The 26,221-nt window shown below is 45.5% G+C and overlaps 1 protein-coding gene across 1 annotated transcript in view; it reads right to left on the reverse strand.

Annotated features, from left to right (window-relative positions):
- The window catches only part of TBL1Y (transducin beta like 1 Y-linked), a 77,417-nt gene that overhangs the window by 24,917 nt on the left and 26,279 nt on the right, over window positions 1-26,221 (reverse strand). Inside the window, 2 exon segments of the mRNA XM_024354835.3 lie at window positions 21-153; window positions 6,358-6,610. Coding sequence (XP_024210603.1) covers window positions 21-153; window positions 6,358-6,610 — 386 coding nt within the window.

The following is a 26,221-nucleotide window of genomic DNA, read 5'->3' on the forward strand; positions in this document are numbered from 1 at the left end:
CCCCATCCTGACTTCCTTACCCGGAGGCTAGCAAATCACTGACAGGGTTCCAGGCACAAATGAACACCTCAGACTCGTGGCCCCGAAGGACTGTGGCTTTGTTGGGTGGAATCTCAACATCCCCATCTATTTCCATTGGCTTTCAGTGATTATCTGTCATAGGAAACACAAAGAGACATATGGCTTACCAATACAAGAGGAAGGCATTTAAAGGGCACTTTTGTTTCCAGAAACACCTTGTTTTTACGTACTAAGTAACACTACCTCTAACGAGTCTAACTAAATTGTGGCTTTTGTGCAGTTTAGCAAACATATCAGGTTGCTTTATAATTTCACAGTCTCTAAACCTCACTGAGAAATAAAAACAGAGAATCTGACCTGGTGTGGTAGCTCACACCTATAATCCCAATGCTTTGGGAGGTCAAGGACAGTAAACTGCTTGAGGCCAGGAGTTCAACACCAACCCAGGCAATTTTGCAGGACCCCATTTCTACAAAAAAATCGCAAGATTACCCAGGCACAGTGCCATATGCCTGTAGCCCCAGCTACTCAGGAGGCTGACATGGGAGGATTGATTGAGCCCAGGAGGGAGAGGCTACAGTGAGGCATAATTATGCCACTGAACCCAGCCTAGGGGACAGAGCAAGGCCCTGTCTCTAAACTGCCTCTCCAAAACAATTATTTACTCTTTGTGAGTGAGGCCAGCAAATTATAGCTCATGTACAAAATCTAGCCACCAGCTGCTTCTGCATAAATAAAGTGTGGCTGGCAGATAGTCACTCCGCATGTTTTGAAATTGCCTATGGCTACTGTTATGGGTTAAATTGTGTCTCTGTAAAATTTGTATCTTGAAGCCCCAATTTCTAGGACCTCAGAATAAAGCTATATTTGGAGATAGGGCCTTCGGAAAGGTTAAGTAGAGTAAAATGAGGTCACTATAGTCAACCCTAATCCAATGCAACTGCTGTTCTCATGAAAAGAGGGGATTAGGATACAGACACCCACAGAGGTACAACCACGTGTGGACACAGGGAGAAGACAACATCCACAAGCCAAGGAGAGAGGCCTAAGAAAGGAACCATCCCTGCCCTCACCTTGATCTCAGACTTCCAGCCTCCAGAATCATGAGAGCAAATTCTTAAACTGCCTGGTCTGTGGCCTTTTGTTAAGGCAGCCTGAGATGACTCTCATAGCTGCTTTTGTACTATGACAGACTTCAGCAGCTGTGACAGGCTGCATGACCCTCAAAGCCTGAGACATTTACTGTCTGTTCCTGTATAGAAAGTTTGCTACCCCCAGTTTATGCTCATGAGAAAGCAGCAATACAGCCTGATGATCAAAGAATTAGCAACGGTTAACAGTTTCACGATATGGTGAGGAATTAAGCATGTTTCGTTATGTCCTTCATCAAGGCATTTTGACTGAAAACTTGGGAAAGAGAAGCAATGTGATCTTAGGTTGGTTACCTGCCACTGAGGAAGGAGTATTTTCTACATTTAAAAAATAAAAAAATCTCTTGCCATTCTGCTTGGCTCAAGAACCCTAATAAAAAAAGTTATGTAACAGTGAAACTCTTCAATGTTGGTGACTCTTTCATTCTCTGAAGGTGTCACCTGGCAGGAAGAGAGGAAAAATGTCTTTCCCCATATAACAGAGTTGTTCATGGTGATGGCAAGAGGGCAATTGGTATACTAGACAGCTATGCAGTGGTTGGGGTCCTGGTAACTGAGAGGAGGCACAGCTGTCAGAGGCTGCACTCTTATCAAAATGCAGCCTTCAAAAACTCCTGCCTCAATAGGCCAGGCTGTGGCTCACAAACAGGGTGCAAGGTCTCATTAGGTGGTCATGGTGGCTGTTCTAGAATTTCTGCCAGGGTGGACTAGTTAGGACTGGCCACATGCACAGGGGAGACAAAGCCAGGCACTCAGGGGTAGCGACTAATGCATTGACACAGTCTAGACAGAAGGTTGCAGGGAGAAGCACTAAGCACCCATCCAATGCCTATAGTTGGGAGTTGGCCTCTGGGGGAGGTATAAACCAGGTAAGCAGCCCATCTGGAGCAGTGATCAGTGGGACGGCTAATGTTCTGGGCAGGGCACATGTATGTCACAGCACAATGGATTCCAAGCATGGATCCCAGGAACAGGGCCCCCATTGTCTCAGCTGTACTTTTTTTTTGTTTTTGATTTTGGGGGGTTTTTTTGTTTGTTGGTTTGTTTGTTTGTTTGTTTGAGATGGAGTTTCGATCTTGTTGCCCAGGCTGGAGTGCAATGGCACAATCTCGGCTCATTGCAACCTTGACCTCCTGGGTTCAAGCGATTCTCCTACCTCAGCCTCCCAAGTACCCGGGATTACAGGCATGCAACACCACACCCAGCTCGTTTTTGTATTTTTAGTAGAGACGGGGTTTCTCCATGTTGGTCAGGCTGGTCTTGAACTCCCGACCTCAGATGATCTGCCCGCCTCAGCCTCCCAAAGTGTTGGGATTACAGGCATGAGCCACTGTGCCTGGCCTGCTCTAGTTTTAAATAGCTCTTCTGGTGTGAGAGTTTGTTGGTAGAAGGTGCACCAGGTCTGAGCAATTTTTACACTATGACTATTCAGCTGCTAAAAAATAAATTTAAAAAATCCAGTACCTATAGGACACCAAGCATCTCTGAGGGGCTGCTGATAAGAAGGCTGAGTGGACACTGGTGTGTAAAGTGACCAGGAATGCTGAACTGAATGCTGCCTTTCTTTGATCTTATGCACAGTGGGTTCTATAGAGGCTCATGAATCACACCTCCTCTTCTACAGGAATCAGACAAATATCATCTAATAACCATGTGTACAAAGGTGGCTGAGGATGACAAGTACCAGCTGGAAGTTTCCTGTGTTTTTGATAAAACAAGACATTTCATTAAAATGTACCTTTCTGTGGCATCGTTTGTGCATGTAGGAAGTTCCCACTGGTAAATACCATCGTTCCTTCCAAATGTCCCCTGCCTTCAAACACCAAGCCCATGGGCTCAAGTGCTGTTTTCTTATTGGAGCCACTTTCTTTTGAAAATTTTCTTTTTAGAGACAGGGTCTGTGCTGTGTCACCCAGGCTACACTGCAGTGTCTTGCCTTGATGGCTCACTCCAGCCTCAACCTTCCCAGCTTGAGCAATCCTCCTGCTTCAGCCTCCTGAGGAGCTGGGACTACAGACACATGCTGCTACCCCCAGGTAATTTTTAAAACTTTTTGTAGATACGGGGCCTTGCTATGTTGTCTTGAACTTCTAGGTTCAAGCGATTCTCCCACCTGAGCCTTCCAAAGCAGTGCGACTACAGGCATGAGCCACAGCTCCTGTTCCATATCAGAATTCTCAGTCCAAGCAGAACCACCAGGACTTCAAATTGAAGGAGCCTAACCTGGGAGTGCCATAGGGTAATGGTTTTGGGCTCCTGGGTAGGTTCATTTATGATGGAGACAAACCTTAAATGCTATGGTCAGGAAAACCAGCCTGGAAAGTGGCTACTTTTCTCGCAAGTAGCAGGAAAAAAAGTTCTTTCTACTTTTAATTTTTCGAGACAGTGTTTTGCTCTGTTGCACAGGCTGGAGTGCAGTGGTGCTATCTCAGTTCTCTGTAGACTCTACCTCCTGAGCTCAAGTGATCCTCCCCACTCAGCCCCCTGAGTACCTCGGACTACAGGCATGTCCCACCCCACCTGGCTGATTTCTATATTTTCTGTAAAGCCGAGGTCTTTCTCTCTTTCCCAGTCTGGTCTTGAACTCCTAGATTCAATCAGTCTTCTTCCTTGGGCCTCCCAAGTGCTGGGATTATAGGCAAGAGCCACCGCATCTGGCCAAAAAAAAAAATAGTTCTTAGCCGGGCGTGGTGGCTGACGCCGGTAATTCCAGCACTTTGGGAAGCTGAGACAGGCAGATCACCTGAGGTCAGGAGTTCAAAACCAGCCTGACCAAAATGGTGAAACCTTGTCTCTACTAAAAATACAAAATTAGCTGGGTGTGGTGGTGTGTGCCTGTAGTCCCAGCTACTGGGAGGCTGAGGCAGGAGAATTGTTGAATCCTGAGAGGTGGAGCCTGCAGTGAGCAGAGATCACACCACTGCACTCCAGCCTGGGTGACAGAGTAAGTCTCCATCTCAACAACAACAACAACAATAATAACAACAAAAACAGTCCTTGAGGATTAAAATAAAACTGGACTTCAGGTCTGGCCTCAGACTGCTGAGACATAACAGTGGTGGAGAGCACAGGCTGCCTTGCTGCAATACAAGGGCACTCTGCCAATGGAACAGTGGAAACACTGCAGGTAGCCCCAGGCCCAGGAAATAGAGCAGAAGGTCTATCATTCAGGAAGGTGTCCATTGGAGGAGGAGCATCAGTGGTGGGCACACCGACTATTTATAAATGGGAGTTCCTCTGCACAAGCTGTCTTGCCTGCCACCATATAAGGCATAACTTTGCTCTTCTTTACCTTCTGCCATGACTGTGAGGACTCCCCAGCCATGTGGAACCACGAGTCCATTAAACCTCTTTCCTTTATAAATTACCAGTCTTGGTCCTGCCCTTGACACATGGGAACTAGAGATCTGGGTGGGGATGCAGCCAATTCAAGGTGAGATTTGGGTTGGGATGCAGTCAAACAACCATATCCACTGTGAAAAGAACTACAGCCATTTTCTCAATTTTGAGAATCTGAGGGTTGTGCCCCATGTCACTGCATAGTCAGTGTGAAGAACCACATGCAGGTCCTAATGAAACAAAAGCCATCTACCTGCAACTGGCCAACTTGGTTGAAGGCATGTAGGTGTCTCTACTCTGTCCACAGCCAGGGTTAACATGGACTCCACATTAGAGTTTCTGTTTTTTTAAAAATTGGTGCAGAATAAAACTGAACTTCAGGTCTGGCCTCAGACTTAACAGTGGTGGAGAGGACAGGCTGCCTTGCTGTATTGAAAATTTCTTCCTTCATAGACGCCAACTTTGGAAACTTCATGAATACAAATTACTTTCTATGATGTAAGACTGTTGTATTTGTCCGTTCTCATACTGCTAATAGAGACATAGCCAAGACTGGATAATTTATAAAGGAAAGAGGTTTAATGGACTCATGGTTCCACATGGCTGGGGAGTCCTCACAGTCATGGCGGAAGGCAAAGGAAGAGCAAAGGTATGCCTTACATGGTGGCAGGCAAGACAGCTTGTGCAGAGTAACTCCCATTTATAAAACCATCAGATCTCATGAGACTTATTCGCTACTACCAGAATAGTAGTGGGGAAACTACCCCCCATGATTCAATTATCTACACCTGGTCCTGCCCTTGACACAAGGGAACTAGAGATTTGGGTGGGGATGCAGCCAATTCAAGGTGAGATTTGGGTTGGGATGCAGTCAAACAACCATATCCACTGTGAAAAGAACTACAGCCATTTTCTCAATTTTGAGAATCTGAGGGTTGTGCCCCATGTCACTGCATAGTTAATAAATGACCTGTAGGTACAAGCTGGGTATTCTCCTACTCTCCTTTTCGTGCCCCACAATCATGGACTTTACAAATAAAAAGCCAGAAGATCTTTTCATTGACCCAAAGCAGACAAGGTTTATGTCACACTATTTTAATAGAAGAGATATTAATAGTCTAGGAGAGCTTTCATTAAATGCTAGATCTGATTCTCCAGCCAGAGAGGCACTTTAAGAATTTGTTCACTGGTGCACACATGTATACACACACCCTCCCACCCAGTAGTGCACCATTCATGGAACATATGCATGCTCTGAACTTACATACATGCTGAAGTGGCTTCTCTATGGGTTTATAGAGCAGTAGTATGTCCAAGTGGGGCAGGTTCTCTGGGTAGAAATTCAGATTCACTGACTTGCCATGTACTTGCTGGCAATTACCTAATAGGGAATGATGTTCTGGGATTTTGCAAAGACCAAATAAGCTGATGCTCAGTTTTTGGGGCCCAGTGCCCTCGGCAGGAACCATGAACTCAATGATTATACCACAATTTGGCCAAAAACACTCAACATGGAGGGCTGGAGGCTGAGACTAAATGTGTCCATGAATTAAACACTTTTGTTTATGATGGGCCATAACCATGTATTATAGGAGAGTTCTCAGACTGGCAGTGCACACAATTTCCTGAAATTGAAGATGAGAGTAAAGAAGGTCTGGTTGAAGGGTTGTGATGGAAAACTGGAACGGGAAGCTCTTCTGGGCAGATTGAAAGCAAACAATAAAGAGCAGCTACTAAGACATTTATATCAGGTAGGTTTTTAAGAAGGCATTCAGACTGACCCAGATTTAAAAGAAAACAATGAACCCAGAGAGGCCCACCAAACTTCCAGAGCCTGCGCACTCACTGATTTCATGTGCTCCATTCTCTTCCCCGTTCACTGTGGCCTCTCAGTTCTTTGGAGGATTTTGCTGGGAAATAGCAGCTGGGGTCATGGTTGCCGCCTTTGCCATTGCTGATGCCTCTGTGGCTGCCGCACTGGCTTGCTGCTGAGTGAGCTTCTCTCCAAATGCCTGCTGCCGCATCTGTACCACGTCAGGAATCACAGCATCTATCAGGGACAGGGACTCTATAGGGCAGCTGTCGAACACTGTGCCATCCTGGGGAAGCAAGCCAAGGGACAGCCATCAGCTCACAAGGGTGAGGGCTCTGGGAATGGTCTCTACTCTCTGGGCAGGAGAGGCACGGGGAAGTGGAGCATAAATAGCTGGCTCCCAGCAGCCAGGGGGCCACGGGGGAAGTAGCATAGACCCTGTTAGATATGAGTTCTAAATTTCTTTTCAAAGAATCAATATGTCAGTATGTTCAATTTTTTACCTTCACTTTTAAACTTAACTTCCTCATAAAGCAACCTTTTTCAATTACCTACTCTACCCTGACTCATTCCAATTACCTACTCCACCCTGACTCATTCAGATTACCTGCTCCACCCTGACTCATTCCGATTACCTACTCCTGACTCATTCCGATTTTCTGCTCTGCCATAACCATTTTTCGTGCCAAACCAATCACTGTGTCACTCTCTTGAAATTAGCCAATCGGAATTAGTTTAGCCTGTGTGGTCTAACCCTAGCCAATTGCGGAATGACACAGCAGGAGGGGTCACGTGCGTCAGGGATAAGAACCCTTCCCCTCCCTTGTCCGAGTGTGCACTCACCATTGCTCCATCTGTAAGGGGTCACCCTTCTATAGAAGTAACTTGCCTTGCTGAGAATTAAAAAGAATATTTTATATTTGAATGCTATTTCTTTTGTGGCACCAAAACTTTATATATAACAATTTTGGGGCTCGTCGGGGATTACATTTCCCCACTGGGGACTGTCTCTGACTCTCTCTGGTGAGAAGTCATGCCCCACCCCTTGTGGCGGTCTCAGGGGTGAAAAATCAGAACCCACCCTGTGCGAGGAATAACCTGAACGCTCAGCAACACGCGGGAAAAAAAATTAAAAACTGGCCAGCAACCTAGCTTAAAGGATCCTCACATACTGTGGCAATGACTGTGTGCACAGACCAGGGAAAGAAAAGCCAGGGGAGCTGGTAAAGTATTTCCTTGGGGGTCGGGACCATGATGAGAAAGCCACAGGGGGTTCAGTGAAGTACTCCTTGGTTGGGGGCGGCTTAGAGGTTAAAAAGAGGTGAGACATCCCCACTGTGGGGGACTGAACCTCACACAAACTTCCAGTAGTAGAAAAGGCAAGAAATTTCCAGTGGGGAAATTGAGCCTCAGCCCAAAACACAAGAAATTTCCAGTGGGGAAATTAAGCCTCAACCCAAAAGGCAAGAAATTTCCACTAGCGGAAATTGAGCCTCACCCCAAAAGGTGAGAATTTTTCAGTAACGGACATTGAAGCTTGAACCTGACCCCAAAACCATCAAGAAGGGAAATACCCCAAGCAAGACAGGGAGCAAGGAGGATAAAGATGGTAACAAAGATATCCCCCCAATACCTTCATAGGTCTCATGCTAAAACACTGGAAGGATAATGAAAGGACTAAACATAGGAAAAAGCAACAAATGATAAAATAATGCTCTTTTATTTAGACTCAGGGACCCATCCTCAAATCCTCAATTTTCTGCCAAAAGTTTGGGTCAAACGAAGATGTAATGTGTCAGCTTCTAATCTGACACGTTAATGCTAAAAGTCCAGTGTCTCAAGAAGTAGGCTACGCCCTTTGTTGGAGGCAAGGACTTGCCCTCCTTTTTCCCTTAATAACAAGTAGGGAAGAACCTAATCTGGCACCTCAAAATGAAAAATCAGAGGAGCCAGCTCTCATGCCTAAAGATTCCAGCACATGGGATCCCCTAGTCTATGTTCCCCCATTCAGTGTCCCCAATCTTTCCCCTCAGACAGCCACTGCCACCTCAGATCCCATTCCAAATTCCCCCTCTACTCACAGGAGCCCTCCTCCTCATAACCCTGACTCTTAGGAATTACCATTCCACCAGCCTGTTCTCTCCCAACCTAAATACCCCTCTCTAAAATGACTCCAGCATGAGGTAGAAGAACGTAAAAAAGATATTCAGAATTTTCCATTTCCCTCTGTACCTAAGAGGTCAGCTTGGACCCTCTTCCCTTTGAAAGAGGTACCACAAGGTGGGGGAGGGGGTGGGGGGCAGGCATCGGCTTTGTAAATGCCTCCCTAACCAGTTCGTAAGTCCAGAATTTTAAAAAGGGGCTTAAACTGCTACTAGATGACCGTTACGGAGTGGCAGACCAAATTGAACAGTTCTTAGAACCTCATTTATACACTTAGGTCATGTTAATATCCATCTTGCGTGTTCTTCTTTCAGGGGAAGAAAGAGTAAGTAGCTCCACTTCCGCTGGTCCCTCCCCTAGGGGAAGGAGAAGGAGAGGGGAGAACAGCGGTATAAGCAGCTGGTAGAGGAAGCGAAACAACAGCAGAGAGAGAGAGAGAGAGAGAAAGAGAGAGGAAGAGACAGACACACAAAGAAGGAGTCAAACAGAGAGAAAGAGAGAGACAGAAAGTCAAAGAAAAAGAAAAAGAGAGAGATAGAAGTAGTAAATAGAAAACAGTGTACCCTATACCTTTAAAAGTCAGGGTAAATTTAAAACCTGTAATTGATCATAATGAAGGTCTTCTCCATGACCCTGTAACATTCCAACACGACCTTGTTGTCAGTATAAACAAGGGCGTAGCCCTAAAGCACTGAGGCCACTGAAAACCTGTAGCCTTCCTAATCAAAAATCCTTAACCCAGTAACCCCAGAATGGCCCAAATGCATTCAATCTGTAGTGGCAAATGCTTTGCTAACAGAAGAAAGTAGAAAAATACTTTTAGAGGAAACCTCATTGTAAGTACACTTCACCAGTTCAGAACTATCCTAAATCAAAAAAAAAAAAAAAAAAAAAAAAAAAAAGAAGAGCAAAAATGTAGCTTACTAACTCAAAAATCTGAAAGTTTGGGGATATTCTGTTAGAAAAAGATCATTTAACATTAACCACTGATAATTCTCTTGACCCAGCAGGTTTCCTAACAGGTTATCTAAACCTTAATTAATTACCATAGAAAGGTCCAACCAGACCTAGGTGGAACTCCTTTCAGGTCAGGACAGTAAATGCTTCCTTTGGGGTGACAGAAGGAAAAAGACATAATGGGTATTCAGTAAGTGATAAGGAAACTCTTGTAAAAGCAGAGTCAGGAAAACTGCCTAATAATTGGTCTGCTCAAACATGTTATCTGTTTGCTCTCAGACAAGCCTTAAAGTACTTACAGAACCAGGAAGGAACCATCTATACCAATTCTAAGTTAATTTGGACTAAACAATCTCATTAATAGCAAAGGATAATTGAAATCACAAACTTACACGGTTTTCAACAAAAGTAAAATTTGCTAAAAGTGAACAGTGTAACATGTATTATCCTAACTTCTAATCTTGTGGCCTTAGGCAGTCTAGACCACAGACATGAAGCAAGTTGCTTGGAAAAGAATGGTTATCAACGTTGAGAAAAAAAAAGGCAGGGGGAGAATTTATATAAAAAGGAATGTTATATAGTAAATTCTTATCCTAAAATAAATTAACTAGTTATTTAAAGAAAGGGATGGATGCAACAAGTCAGTAAGCTAAGGCAGGTCAAAGAATTGTCTGTGAAAGTCGTGGAAAAAAAAGGTATAAAAGGGAATTTATGCAAGAAATATTGTATAATTTAAAAGTAAATAGGCCTCCTAAACGTGGAACTATAGAAAAAACAGTTTATGTGCAAAGTGTATAAGGAAAGTAAAATATACCTTTGGTAAAAGGATTATAAGGAGGCATAAGAATGTGGATTTTTACCTACCTTAAAAGGGTAAAAATATATATATATTGTTTTAACAGTTTAAGCAAGTTTTGAAATGTTAATTGTAAAGGAAATTCTGTGTGTAAATATATTGGATAAAGTTAAAGGGGTATCATTCAGTTTTTCTGTGAACTGGACATTAAAATAAGAGCACAACAGGTTTTTCTTAAAGCATTAACCTGCTCTTTAACAAAAATCATGAAAGGTTAAAAAGAGTCTATGAAAATCTTACCTTATGGTCAGACATTAAAAATTGAATAAATATGCCTACAAGGTTTTATGAAAACTAAGTTTAACACTAATAACACCCTAATATAAAGGCGAAATTTAGCTTATCTGGTATAAAAACCATACAGGAAGCACTGTCAAATATAAAATGGTGTTTGGCTTTCTTTGGTCTAAAAACTAATAAAAATAGGCGCTAAAGGAAATTTCTCAGTAAGAAGGCACCAAGGACTATAAAGCCCACTGCTGATGTCCCCACATTTAAAACAAAAGGTCAATCTCTTAGAAATTACATACTTAGTTTATCTTCCACTTTCCTTTCCCTGAAAACTAAAGTCTTTTAGCACAGGTACCACTCCTAGAATTTCTGGTAAACCAGCACCAGCCTGAGGATCACATTCTCATCAAAGGGTGGAAAGAAGGAAAACCCCAGCCAGCCTGGGAAGGAACCTACTTTGTGCTGCTAACCACGGAGACTCCTGTTCATACAGTGGAAGGGGATGGATTCATCACACCTGAGTCAAGAAAGCGCCACCCCCTCCAGAGTCGTGGGGTGTAGTCCCAGGGGAAAACCCTACCAAACTAAAGCTAAGAAAAATTTAACCCTTTCATCTATGCTATTTCTCTTTCTTCTTTCCTCTCTCTATTGCGGACCATTTAGTTATTAACATAACCAAGTAAATTTTGCCTCAAACTATTGCATTTAATGCTTGCCTTGTTATACCCCTGGGGACTTGCCAAGTCAAAGACAGCTCCGTACTTCAGAAAAGTACCTCTGTCCCTCCTGACTCTCCTCAGACCGAGCATTAGTGTATTGGGACCACTTAATCCAGAGAGATTTCAGTAAGGCCTCAGTGTCAGCCAGGAGTCTTGCTCCCCCATGTAGAGCTTTTATGCCATAGTTGGTCCAATGATCTGTGGACCATTAAAGAGCAAGAATGGACTGCCCCAACCAGTTTTTGTAATTTCCTAAAACCATACATTCATTTTACTAGAGGGACAGCCCTCCCTGCTAACCGTCAGCTAAACCAGTGTAATTCTATATAGGTTATTATCTCAAACCTTCAAAGTTCTTCCCCATTCCTAAGCCTGGTTCCCTTCTTATGGTATGGGGGCTGAGGTTTCAAGGACAAACCCTGTCAGATTCTTTGAAATCCGTTTCTTTGATCCCCCACCACCTGCAACTTCCTCTAAGCCTTCTTCCAAAACCTCTCACAATGGAACAATTGTTTCTCCTCCATCTAATGACAAGACCAAGATAGCTATTGTAAAATGTAAAGACTTAAAACAAACTTTGGCAATTAAGACAGGATGCCAAGATGCAAATGTTTGGGTGGAATGGATCAAATATTCTGTCCACACATTAAACAAAAGCAAATGTTATGCTTGTGTGCACGGCAGGCCAGGGGCCCACATTGTCCCCTTTCCACTAGGATGGTCCTTCAGTCAACCAGGCATGGTCTGTATAGTAGCTCTTTTCCAGGATTCTACAGCCTGGTGTAACACGTCATGCCAAGCTCAGTCTTGCTATATCCCAAAGCCTGGCACCATGAGGGTCAGCCCGAGAGCCATCCAGCCTCCGTTTCCCAATACTAAGTTCACTTCATGTCTCTCAAACAGGGAGAAAACTTAGCGTTCCTTGGAGACCTGAAGGGATGCAGTGAGCTTAAGAATTTTCAAGAGTTTATCAATCAGTCAGCCCTTGTTCATCCCCAAGTGGAGGTATGGTGGTATTGTGGTGGACTGAAAGGAGCCGGGCACATTCCTCAGCCCCGGGCTCAAAACAAGCCCAGTACAAACACATCCCATCCTCCCATCCCACCACATATCGCCATATATCTCAAACTTCCTGAGCCCAGTACAAACACCACCAGGAAAGTCTCCGATAAGGGGACAGCCGTTCAAAGTTTTACTGAAAGAGCGGGAACCAAAAGAATTCCTTTCTTCCCCTGTAACTTTCAGGCTATAAAAAGCAAACACTCGCATTGTTCAGGGCCCTCTTGTATGCTGTGGAATGGAGGGACCAGGTTCGAACTTGTAGTAAAGATCCTTGCCGCTTGGCTTTGACTCTGGACTCTGGTGGTCTTCTTTGGGGAACTAACGGTCTGGGCATAACATCTGGGGGCCCGTCCGGGATTCCCCAAGCCCACCAGACCCCTGGTCAATGGATCTGCTAGGATCGATCTACTGATAGGTGAGCTGGCTCGTCTCCGTTTGTCTGTCTGTGTCTGTTCTGAATCCGAATCTGTGACTCATGAGGTCTGAAACTGGAGCTGGCACAGTCCTGGCGGACGCGCTATAGGATGGCCAGCGGAGACCGGTGGGAGACGTCCCCTGGCTCTCATCTGTTCTATATTGCGATCTGAGCTGCCCCGGTTTGGCGGGCAGCAGCTATCTCTGATCTGAGCTGCCCCGGTTTGGCGGGCAGCAGCTGTCTCTGATCTGAGCTGCCCCGGTTTGGCGGGCAGCAGCTGTCTCTGATCTGAGCTGCCCCGGTTTGGCGGGCAGCAGCTGTCTCTGATCTGGGCTGCCCCAGCGCGAACGCGATCCTGGCAGCTAACTCTGACCAGGGCTGCCAAAGTGCGCCTGCGATTAGATATCATTAATAAGTCAGATCAGATTTCCTTTACAGGGATTCAAATGCACATTCCTTTACAGGAAGAGACTACAAATTATTACAGGATGGGTAATACCCAGAGCACTCCCCTATCTCTCCTTACGAGTAATTTCAAAGAAGTTAGAGCAAGGGGCCATGATCTTGGTACAGAAATCAGGAAAGGAAAGCTAATTACTCTGTGTCACTCCGAATGGCCTGCCTTTGATGTGGGGTGGCCACCCGAAGGGACCTTCCGACTTGCTGTCATCACTAGGGTAAAGTCCAAGATTTTCCTACCTGGGCGTGCGGGCCACTTAGATCAAATCCCATATATCCTCATATGGCAGGACCTTGTTGAGAACCCGCCTCCTTGGCTGTCCCCTTTCCAATTAGCCTCTGAACCCTGTAAGGCACTGGTTGCTCGACCACTAAAATCCAAGCAACCAACTGCCCCCCCCATCCTGTTCTACCTGACAGCGGGGACCCACTGTTCACAGAACCCCCTCCGTACCCCTCCGGGCCCCAGGCCCCAGCCCCCCTGGCTGAGCTGCGGGAGGGAGCAGGCGGACGGGAGGCGGCCGGCACACACGGGCCCGCTGAAAGGGAAAGTAACTTTGAAGGGCCGGCGGGGCGGACGCGAGGGCGCACTTCGCGGACTAGCCCCCCTCAGCCGCCTGACTCCACGGTGGCTTTACCCCTTCGGGAAATAGGACCCCCAGATGACACAGGAATCCCCAGGCTCCAGTACTGGCCATTCTCCACCAGTGATCTGTATAACTGGAAGACTCAGAGTGCTCAGTTTTCAGACAACCCCAGAGATTTACTGGCTTTACTGGATAGTGTCATGTTCACCCACCAGCCCACTTGGGATGATTGTCAGCAGCTCCTCCGAATCTTGTTCACCACGGAAGAGCGAGAGAGAATACAGATAGAAGCTAGAAAGCTGGTCCCGGGGGACAACGGTCAACCGACTGCCAACCCCGACCTCATAAACGCAACCTTTCCTCTGACCAGGCCGGCGTGGGACTACAACACGGCAGAAGGTAGGAGATGGCTACACCTTTATCGCCAGACTCTAATGGCAGGTCTCTGGGCAGCTGCTCGCAAGCCCACTAATTTGGCTAAAGTATATTCTATTCTGCAGGGAAAGACAGAGAGCCCAGCTACCTACTTAAAAAAATTAATGGAAGCTTTTAGACAGTACACCCCCATAGATCCAGAGGCTCCAGGAAGTCAGGCAGCTGTTGTAATGTCTTTCGTATATCAGGCAGCCCCAGATATTAAGAGAAAACTCCAAAAATTAGAAGACTTGAAAGGAAAGCGGATTCAGGACCTCCTTCAGATAGCCCAGCGGGTTTACAATAACAGAGATACTCCAGAGGAAAAGCAATTTAAGGCCACTAAAAAAATGACTAAGGTCCTGGCAGCAGTGGTACAGAAAGAGGATCTACAGCCAGAGTACACCCAACCTAGGCGGCCCTCCCGGCATGATAATCTGAGCAAAGACCAATGTGCCTACTGTAAGGGGGCTGGCCACTGGATAAGAGACTGCCCCAAAAAGAAACCACGAGGACAGGGACCCCCTAGGTCTACACCCATACTAGTCACTCAAGACGAAGACTAGGAAAGATGGGGTTCGGACCTCCTCCCCGAACCTAGGGTAACTTTACAAGTGGAGGGGTCCCCAGTCCAGTTCTTGCTCGATACGGGAGCACAACACTCGGTCTTAGTTAAAACTAATGGGAAATTATCCTCCAAATCCTCGTGGGTACAAGGGGCCACAGGAGTTAAGAAATACCCATGGACAACACAAAGAACAGTAAACCTCGGAGCCAAAAATGTAACCCATTCTTTCCTGGTCATCCCTGAGAGCCTCTGTCCCCTATTAGGGAGAGCCCAGTGGCTGCTGGGTGGCCCCCTTGTCTCCGAATGATTGCAGCCACAGCTCTGATGGTGCAAGATGCTGATAAACTTGTCATGGGGCAAGAATTGCGGGTCGTTACTCCACATGCCATCGAAGGTGTATTCAAACAGCCACCTAATCGATGGATGAGTAACGCCCGGCTCACCCACTACCAAGGACTACTACTAAATCCTCTCAGGATAATTTTCCTGCCCCCAACGACCTTAAACCCTGCCTCGCTGCTGCCCAACCCGGACCTGGACGCCCCACTCCATGACTGCACCAAGATACTAGCTCAGGTGCACGGAGTTCGAGAAGACCTGCAGGACCGCCCACTTCCTGACGCCGACCTCGTCTGGTTCACTGATGGGAGCAGCTTCATGCATCAAGGCCAGAGGTACGCTGGAGCGGCAGTAACTTCAGAGACTGAGGTAATCTGGGCGGAACCCCTGCCCCCGGGGACATCGGCCCAGAAGGCCGAACAGATAGTGCTCACCCAAGCCCTTACCTTAGGGGCAGGGAAAAAGCTGACAGTAAATACACACAGCCGATATGCTTTTGCAACGGCGCATATACCTGGGGCCATTTACAGGGAACGAGGGTTACTGACGGCTGAAGGAAAAGAGATAAAAAACAAGCAAGAGATCCTAGCCCTGCTAACAGCCCTATGGAGGCCAGAAAAATTAGCCATTGTACATTGCCCAGAGCATCAGAAACTAACTACTCCAACTGCTCAAGGCAACTTTCTGGCAGACCAAACTGCAAGGAATGTGGTGAAGGCTCCCAGCCAACTCCTTGCACTCCAGCTCCCTGACCCGGGCCCCGGGGACTTGCCATATTTCCCTGAATATTCAGAACAAGATCTCCAGTGGATTGACAAACTTCCCCTGAAACAAATCCAGAATAGGTGGTGGACTGATACTAATGACCAAACCATCCTACCCGAAAAATTAGGACAACAGGTGTTAGAACACATCCACTGAACCACCCACCTGGGGGCCCGGCAGATGATAGACCTGATCAGACGCTCCAAGCTCAAAATCAGACATATAGCTGAGACGGCCAGCAGTATCGTGACAAGTTGCAAAGTCTGCCAGCTTAACAACGCATACCCCCAATCTCAAGCCACAACAGGAACAAGGCTCAGGGGAACCAGGCCCGGTATCTACTGGGAAGTAGATTTTACTGAAATAAAGCCAGGAAAGTACGGGTACCGGTACTTACTTGTCTTTGTAGATACTTTTTCAGGGTGGACTGAAGCATTCCCAACCAAAAGAGAAACTGCTCAGGTCGTAGCAAAGAAAATTCTGGAAGATATCCTTCCCAGGTATGGCTTCCCCATCCAGATAGGGTCAGATAATGGGCCCGCTGTCGTCGCTAAGGTAAGTCAGGACTTGGCTTCCATCCTTGGGGCAAATTGGAAACTACATTGCGCTTACAGGCCCCAGAGTTCAGGACAGGTAGAAAGGATGAATCGGACCTTAAAAGAGACCTTAACTAAATTGACTATAGAGACTGGCGCTAATTGGGTAGTCCTTCTCCCCTATGCTCTGTTCCGGGCCCGTAATACCCCTTACAAACTGGGCCTTACCCCTTACGAAATCATGTATGGCAGACCTCCACCCCTGGTTCCTAGCTTAAAAGATGACCTGCTTAAGTCTGAAACAGAAAATGTCTCTGAATTCTTATTTTCCTTACAAGCCTTACAGAAAATTCACCAAGAAATCTGGCCCAAGCTGAAAGAGCTATATGAGACCAGTCCCCCACCGACACCCCATCTGTACCAGCCGGGAGACTGGGTCCTGGTTAAGCGACACCAACAAGAGACCCTAGAGCCCAGGTGGAAAGGACCACTCCAAGTACTCCTGACCACACCCACCGCCCTGAAGGTAGAAGGCATTGCGTCGTGGATCCACTACACCCACGTCAAGCCAGTGGACCCAACCTCCGACCTTCTGGGGCCAATCACGGCGGCGGCTGAAGCACCAGACACGTGGACTGTGGACAGAGCTAAGAACAACCCCTTAAAACTCACCCTGTGCCGGCAGCATAGCTCACTGCAAACATGCAGTTAGGTAGTCTAACTCTAACATTAGTCGCCCTAGTGGCCGCTGGGGAAAACAAAGCCAGCTCCTAATCCCTTTGTCTGGAGATTCTGGCTTTATGAAAACCAAACCCACCCTGGGCAACCTCATAAGCCCGGGAAACTAGTGGCCAGTGCAGATTGCCCCTCTTCAGGGTGCAATAGCCCAATTTTACTAAATTTTACTGATTTCCCAGTAGCCAAATCAGTGGCACCAATAATATGCTTCGAGTATGATCAGACTAAATACAATTGTAAGCGCTATTGGTGGCACCAAAGTGCCGGCTGCCCTTATAACTATTGTAACATCCATAAATACCAATGGTGGGGTGGAAAAGAACAGATAGATCCCAGATGGCCCTTCCATCGCAGACGAGATAGAGACCTTTCATATACATGGATAGTTAGAGACCCCTGGAACTCCCGCTGGACCACGCCTCAACACGGGGCTGTATACTACTCCTCCACCTCCACATGGCCTAGCAGTCACCTCTATCTGTGGCGGGGTCTAGCGCAGGTATGGCCCCTGGTAAAATATCCAGCGACAAGAAAACCGCCTGACACAAGATTTACGTCCTTTTTCCTGGTTAAAATTATTACAAGAAGGATTAGAACTTGAACCTTACAGGACTTCACAGCCTGTCTGACTGCTTTCTGTGTGCCACTCTAGGGCGTCCACCGCTAACCGCTGTCCCCCTGCCATGGGGATCCTCCACCTCTGCCCAAGCTAACAACCACCGAAACCTCTCATATGCCCCTATCCCTAACGTGCCACTATACCTAAACCCCAGTCAAGAAAAGTTTCCCTACTGTTTCTCAAGAACTAATTCTAACCTCTACAGCATCACTGCAACGCCCCCTAATATCACCTTAAGGGCTCCGTCAGGCATATTCTTCTGGTGTAATGGAACATTATCTAAAAACCTATCAAGCCCCTCTGTTACCAACCTACTGTGTCTTCCTGTCACATTAGTTCCCCGGTTAACTCTACTTACTGCCGGCGAGTTCCTAGGGTATACCGGTAACTGGACTAGTGCTGTTATTCACCCAGACCCTAGACCGAGACCTGCACAAGCCATATTTCTCCCCCTCATTGCAGGAATCTCCCTCACTGCATCCTTCATGGTGGCCGGACTGGCTGGGGGAGCCCTAGGTCACACCCTCATAAAAAGTAACAAGCTGAACCAACAATTTGCCATTGCTATGGAGGAGTCAGCTGAGTCCCTTGCCTCCCTCCAGCAGCAGCTCACATCCCTAGCACAGGTAACCTTGCAGAACCGGAGGGCCTTAGACCTACTCACTGCTGAAAAAGGGGGAACGTGTATGTTTCTAAAGGAAGACCGTTGTTTCTACATAAATGAATCAGGGCTCGTGGTAGACCGGGTCCAACAGTTACGCAAGTTAAGCACAGAAATAAGAACACGGCAGTTTGCTTCAGCTGCAGACCAATGGTGGAACTCATCTATGTTTTCTCTGTTAGCCCCCTTCCTTGGACCCCTGCTGAGTCTACTATTTCTGCTTACCGTAGGACCTTGTGTTGTTAACAGAATTTTGCGGTTCATTAAAGAAAGGTTTAACACTATACAACTCATGGTCCTCAGAGCCCAATACCAACCTATAAATGCTGAAACAGAATCAGACTTATAAGACCCAAGATTGGCTCTAAAAAACACCAGAAAAGAAAGGGGGGAATGAAAGGAGCCGGGCACATTCCTCAGCCCTGGGCTCAAAACAAACAAGCCCAGTACAAACACATCCTATCCTCCCATCCCACCACATATCGCCATATATCTCTCAAACTTCCTGAGCCCAGTACAAACACCACCAGGAAAGTCTCCGATAAGGGGACAGCCGTTCAAAGTTTTACTGAAAGAGCGGGAACCAAAAGAATTCCTTTGTTCCCCTGTAACTTTCAGGCTATAAAAAGCAAACACTCGCATTGTTCAAGGCCCTCTTGTATGCTGTGGAATGGAGGGACCAGGTTCGAACTTGTAGTAAAGATCCTTGCCGCTTGGCTTTGACTCTGGACTCTGGTGGTCTTCTTTGGGGAACTAACGGTCTGGGCATAACAGGACCTTTACTGGATACTCTGCTGAGTAACTGGAATGGCACTTGTGCTTTAGTCCAATTGGCTATCCATTTCACCCTGGCATTTCATCAACCAGAGGAAGGAAAAAGAAGACACTGTAAAGTGAGAGAAGCCCCTTATGGGTCTTTCAACTCTCACATCTTTTTAGATACAATTAGAGTCCCACAGGGAATACCAGTCAATTTAAAGCCCAAAATCAAATAGCTGCAGGATTCCAGTCAGAATTTTGGTAGGTCACAACTAATAAAAATGTAGATTGGATAAACTACATCTACTACAGCCAACAGCGATTTATTAACTACGCTAGAGATGCTGTTAAAGGAATAGCTGAGCAATTAGGGGCTACTTGCCAGATGGCTTGGGAAAATAGAATAGTCTTAGACATGATATTAGCAGAAAGAGGAGGAGTTTGCATAATGATTAAAACTCAATGTTGCACCTTCATCCCAAACACCACTACCCCTGATGGAAGTATAACAAAGGCATTGCAATGTGTGACTGCTCTATCCAATCAGTTAGCCAGCAACTCAGGGGTAAATGACCCATTTACAGGATGGTTAGAAAAGTGGTTTGGTAGAAAGGAATGACAGCCTCAATTCTTACTTCCCTCACAGCTGAAATGGGTGTACTTATTCTTGTTGGGTGCTGTGTCATACCATGCATCCATGGGTTGGTGCAGAGGCTCATAGAGCCAGCACTTACTAAAACCTCCCTTAACTATCCTCCATCTTATCCAGAGAAGCTTCTTCTTTTGGAAAATTAAGCAAAACAACTAAGCCAAAACATGTTTAAAAAAAAGTTTGAGAGGAAAGAGCTGTAAGAAATACAAGGGGAGGGGTGGTTAGACATGAGTTCTAAATTTCTTTTCAAAGAATCAACATGTCAGTAGGTTCAATTCTTTACCTTCTACTTTTAAACTTAACTTCCTCATAAAGCAATCTTTTTCAATTACCTGCTCCACCCTGACTCATTTGAATTACCTGCTCCACCGTCATTCTGATTACCTGCTCCACCCTGACTCAGTCCAATTACCTTCTCCACCCTGACTCATTCTGATTACCTGCTCCACCCTGACTCATCCTGATTACCTGCTCTGTCATAATCATTTTCTCAGCCAAACCACTCACCCCGTCATTCTCTTTAAACTAGCCAATTGGAATTAGTTTAACCTGTGTGGTCTAACCTTAGCCAATAGAGGAACGACACAGCAGGAGGGGCCACGTGAGTCAGGGATAAAACCCCCTTCCCCTGCCTCGGGTGTGCACTCACCATTGCTCCATCTGTAATTTGGATGTAATTTGGGTGTAAGGGCACACCCTTCTATAGAAATAACTTGTCTTGCTGAGAATTAAAAGAAAATTTTATATTTGAGTGCTATTTCTTTGGCAGCACTGAAACTTTATACGTAACAACCCAGAGCCCAGGAGCGTAGGGTGAATGATTCCATGGTGGGAAAGGGGCAGGGAACATGGCAAACTAGGTGTGACCACTGTTCGGAATGTCAAACCCAGTTGGGGCATTCAGGACAAAAAGGCCATTTATTCTGGACAAACTGTGGTATCCCTGATGCAGTGATTCTCAATGGGGGGTGACTATGCCTCCTTGGGGGTAATAGGCAATGTCTGGAGATAGTTTTGGTTGTAACAACTGAGGAGGAGGAATGCTCCTGACATCTGGTGGGTGGAGCCTGGGGATGCTACTGAACACCCTACAGTGCCCAGGGCAGCCCCACCACAAAGACTCAACCAGCCCCAAATACTGAGTGCTGGGGTGGAGAAGCCCTGTCCGGGTGCTATCCTGACTGTGCAAAATCTCTGCAAATGTCCACCCATTATACGGGAGGGTAATGCTTCAGAAGCCCACACCATTCAGGCCTGGATCGGAAGTCCATCTGTTCATGAGATTTAATAAAATAGGCACTTGCTGCTACTTCAAATGACTCGTTGGGTTCAGGGTTAGACTAACTAGAGCCTTGACATAATTAACAACATCATTTCATTCTCATTCACGTTTTTTGTTTTTTGTTTTTAACATTCTTTGATTCTCTGATTTCCATCTACCAGAAAAAACTTTCCACACACATTTAAATATACAGGAGGAAGTTCCTTCCTTGTGCAGCATGCCAAATATTAATATCACATGAAACTCAATATGCCTTGGGGTAGTGTCTGGTGCACATGCAAAGATGTTTTTATACTCCCCGAACTTGAACAACCTCAGAAACAAGGAAGAATTGAAAGGCTCGTGTTTCAGTTGAAGAATAACTAAATGAAACACCATCCCAGAAGATTTCTGATTACAAGACACTATTTGAAATAAGGAAAGCAATACAACCCATGTAAACAACTAGCCGCATCACCTCAGGCAACCTTGGCTCCTGATTCTGGCCATGGAGTAGGCAATGGTGACTGGTCAAGACACTTTCATACCCTGCTCCTCCTTCATATGTGCACACCCAAATAAACACGCACATCACAAAATGCAGTAACTGTCTAAGACGGTAAAAACACGTACTCTTTTTTAAACTCCAAGAGCGCACTCTCTCTCTTTCCTTAGAGACAGGGTCTTCTTCTATCAACCAAGTTGCTGTGCAGTGGCGTGATCACAGCTCACTACAACCTCAAACTCCTGGCCTGAAGCGATCCTCCCACCTTGGCCTCCTAAAATGTGGGGATTATAAATTTGAGTCACCTCCCCTGGCCTGACTTTAAGGACTAGAAACCACTGAGATAAATGAGATGGTGTTTTATTGGTCCTCAGTGTCCTGGCATCTGGAGTGCCAAGGAAAGGAAACTATGAAGGTTTCTCAACAGGGGAAAGGCAGAAGGCAATGAGCAGAGGAAAATGGAGTCACAGCACCCTGAGACCTGAGATCTTGCTGGCCTCAAGCACGTGTCCTCCTAGTGAGGCAGGAAAATAGGGTGTGCATGCAGAGAACATACGGCTTATTCACACTTCAGCTATGACAGGAAATTTCCTCTCCATAGCGCATATACTGAGTAAATGACTTGTAACTTTACTTCTTCATTTACACATGGTGCACACCAGTGGAATCCTCTGGGGGTATTTAAACTTTCAAAAATTCTGTAATGGGGTCCTTGAGCCCCTGTGCTTTCAGGGCCTCTCCTAAACTGTGGAGTGTAATTTCATTTTCAATATATCCCTTTATTCTGTTACTGGGGAGGGGGGGGTCCTTGCTCCCAGAGCTCCGAAGATGGTGGCAGGCCGCTTCCAAAATAGCAGTGGGCCACTTCCAAGATGGTGGCAAGCCTCGTGTTCCCTGACCTGGGGTTCTTGGCCTCACAGATTTCAAGGAATGGAATCTTGGGCCATGCAGTGAGTGTTATAGCTCTATTAGAAGCCATGGGTCACAGAAGAGAACCATGGAACCTAGTGACTAGTGTTCAGCTCAATTAGGATGAACCCAGGCACTTAGCCATGCAGGAACAATGGCAAGCCTTTAGCCTGATCAGGAGTAAATGGGCACCTCACTGGATCAGAAGCACAGCAGACACCCTGCCAGATCTGGAGGGATGGAAGTCAGTGGTAGGTCTGCGACTGTAGCAAACAGCAGTGGTGGACGGCGAGTGAAAGCTCAGCTCAAGCCATAACATGGACCAGAAGAGTGCACTTGCAAGATTTAATAGAGTGAAACAGAGTGGAAAGAGAGCTCTCATACAAAAGGAGGGGACCCAAAGAGCGTAGCCATTGCTGGCTGGAATGCCTGGGTTTATATCCCGACCACTGCCCCTCCCCCTGTGCTCTCAGGTAATAGATGATTGACTATTTCTTTACCTCCTGTTTTAGCCTAATTAGCCTTTTAGTGAGCACTCTTTACTATCTGACTGGTCGGGTATGACCTAAGTTGCAAGCCACTTAAAGGTGAATGCAGTCACCTTCCCAGCTAGGCTGAGGAATTCTTAGTTGGCCTAGGAAATCCAGCTAGTCGTCTCTCAAATCCTTCCTTGCTTTGTTTGTGCATCTTGTCCAATTTTTTTCTTCAATATGCCAAGAACTTGGACACACTCCATCAATAATACATTTTGGTGAGCCAGCCAGGAGAAACTCCAGGAGAAGGCAGCCCCAAAGTTTGAGATTTATGTTTCTCCTTCTCCTTTCTGCTCTGTACAAGAGAATCTTTCTCCCTCTCTTTTCCCTTCCAACTCCGGACCCTTGGGCAGCAGTGCCTAAACATGGAAGCAACTGCAGGTTTCTGGCTCTGCCAGTGAAACTAACGGGTTTCCATGTGGAGAAGCCTGACTGCCACTGCTGGTTTGCTTAAGAGACCAGGGTCTTTTTTGTTTTTTTTTTCCCCTTTCCTTTTCAGTCTTTCAGCGGCTGTTTTTTAGTAGCTACTTGAAGATTGAGGGCGATTGGCTGGGGCCACTCCCTGCTACTGCCTGAAGGCCTAGGAATGAATGGGAAGTTATAACTGCCCTGCCCAGAAGGGAGATGGACTTTTTTTAAAAAATATTTTCTGGATGTGGTCCTGATCCCTACCTTCGGCATGGCTCAGAGAGAACTTGCATATGTTTCTGGTAACTTAAACCTTCTTTTCTTATGCTAAATTCTTTTCTTCCTCTATTAAACTGGCTAAGGGCAAAAGAAACCCACCCAATCTCCAGTTCCTATCATTAAAGTTCATGGAATGGCAAGCATGGGAAAGTGTGCTAAGTATGCTAAAAGGTGGGGATTACACCTAGGTACCAAACAAATGCTCATAGTAGGCTCTGGAGGGAAAGCAGGCACTGGTGCCCACCTAAGGTCAGAGACATCTGACACTCTTAAGACTGGGCCCCACAGGAAGACACTCCAGGGGACCCTGCAGACCTTAACCTGCTCAAAGGGGACACTCTTGGCAGAGGTTCTGAGGTCTAGTCATAAGCCCTTCTTAGAATTTTCTCTCACAGTTGCAATGCTGCTTGTTTAGAAAACTGTTCAGAATCTGAAGTTTGGTGTCAAATGGGAAAACGGGATGGCGTATGTATCCCGGCTTTTGTGCTGCTGTTGTTAGCAGGGGGCTTGGTTAACATGTGATGCCTCCTTTTGTTATGCCCAGACCGTTTGTTCCCCAAAGAAGACCACCAGTCCAGAGTCAAAGCCAAGCGGCAAGGATCTTTAGTACAAGTTCGAACCTGGTCCCTCCATTTCACCGCATACAAGAGGGCCCTGAACAATGCGAGTGCTTTTTATAGCCTGAAAGTTACAGGGGAACAAAGGAATTCTTTTGGTTCCCGCTCTTTCAGTAAAACTTTGAACGGCTGTCCCCTCATCTGTCCCCTTATCGGAGACTTTCCTGGTGGTGTTTGTACTGGGCTTGTTTGTTTTGAGCCCGGGGGAAGTTTAAGAGATATATGGTGATATGTGGTGGGATGGGAGGATGGGATGTGTTTGTACTGGGATTGTGTGTTTTGAGCCCGGGGCTGAGGAATGCGCCCGGCTCTTTTCACTTTCATATACTTTGGCCCCAGTGCTCTTCGGAATCTAGGAGGTTTGGACTTTAAAAATCAAACTGCCACAGAGACTGCTTTACCAGAAATTTTGATGCACAGCCTTCACTGGATTATCTATGTAAAAAGTAAAGCAGAGGCTCCTCTTCAAAGACTTTCCTCCCCATCTAATTAGGAATTAATAGTAACTTGTCTTAGAAGCAAAATTTATTCAAAGACCTGTGCTAACATTCTTAAATATCTGCTAGCCCTAATAAAGAAATCAATGTACTTTATGTTCTTAGCTCCCAGAATTTAGCCTAAATATTTGCCCTGGCATGTTTATACTGGTCCAAGCAAGCATTAGGTCATAGCATGTTCCTCTTCCTTATTTAAAGGTGTTTTTACCTTTTTCAGCATCCACAAGTTACTTCTTGCTTCCTTTGTTCTCCTCTACCTTTGCCTCTTTTAAAAAGTTCTAAGTTTCTAGCCAATAGGGACAAATATAGAATGTGAGGTCCCATTCCAGCCAGTGGAAACCGGACATGGCAGTTAAGGTGGATGCGTCAGGTTATAAATAACCCGGTCTCCTTTGTTCAGTGTACTCTCATGGCAAAACTGCTGGCAAGTCTACCCTTTCTGCAGAAAGTAAAAAAATGGCCTTGCTGAGGAAATTAAATTTATGTTTATGTGCTATTTCTTTATGGCACTGGGGAACAAGCATTACAAACATCTATTGGGGCAAAGTAACAATGGCAAGCTTCTATTGCTATCTCATGGCCAAGGTTCTAAGGGATTGGATCATTGTTTATGTATGTGTATCCATGTCTAGATGTGTTTATTTGTATGTAGACTTATTGTTATATGTTGTGTCTACCAAACTGACTTATAAAAGAGCACTCATAAATTAAGTAAATAAGTCTAGGCAATTTTTAAGTTCATGTGACTTAACTGTAACTTTACTAAACAAGCTAGTTTTACAATTATTGGTGGAACAAAAAGAGAAATGCCCTCAGAATTGTCAGCATATATTTTGTCCAAATTTTATGTCTGTCTTTGCTACCTGCAACCTGGAAGACTGAAGCCCTCTCCCTGCTTCAAGGTGTCATCCTGCCTTTGTGGACCAAACCCATGTTCATTTTACATATGTTGATTAATGTCTGATGTCTCCCTTGTTAAACTAAAAATTAAGTACAGTGAATAGGATAATTGTTTTAGGTAAACTTTTAATGTAAATTAAAATTTTAAAAGTTATTTTTGATGATCTTTTAATATCCGAGTTATTTCCAATTAAGACAGGGTCGTAAAATAGGGAAACATGTTTCTAAAATTGTGGAATTGTTCTTATCTATAAATGCTTACAGGTGATAGTTCAGGATTTCTTGCTTTTTAGGATTTCACTAAAGTTTTAGGTTACTAAGGATAAAAACTCTAGGTAACATGTAATTCTGTATACAAAATGTGCCAGAAAGGGTTATGTTACTAGTGGAAAAAATAATACTTTTGTCTAATTCAGAACTTATCTAAAAGTTAAGTTCAAATTACACATTTGAAAAGGTTAATTATGAAACAATGTAGTAAGTAATCA

This window comes from Pan troglodytes, chromosome Y, assembly GCF_028858775.2.
Source record: "Pan troglodytes isolate AG18354 chromosome Y, NHGRI_mPanTro3-v2.0_pri, whole genome shotgun sequence".
NCBI classification, from domain to species: Eukaryota; Metazoa; Chordata; class Mammalia; order Primates; family Hominidae; genus Pan; species Pan troglodytes.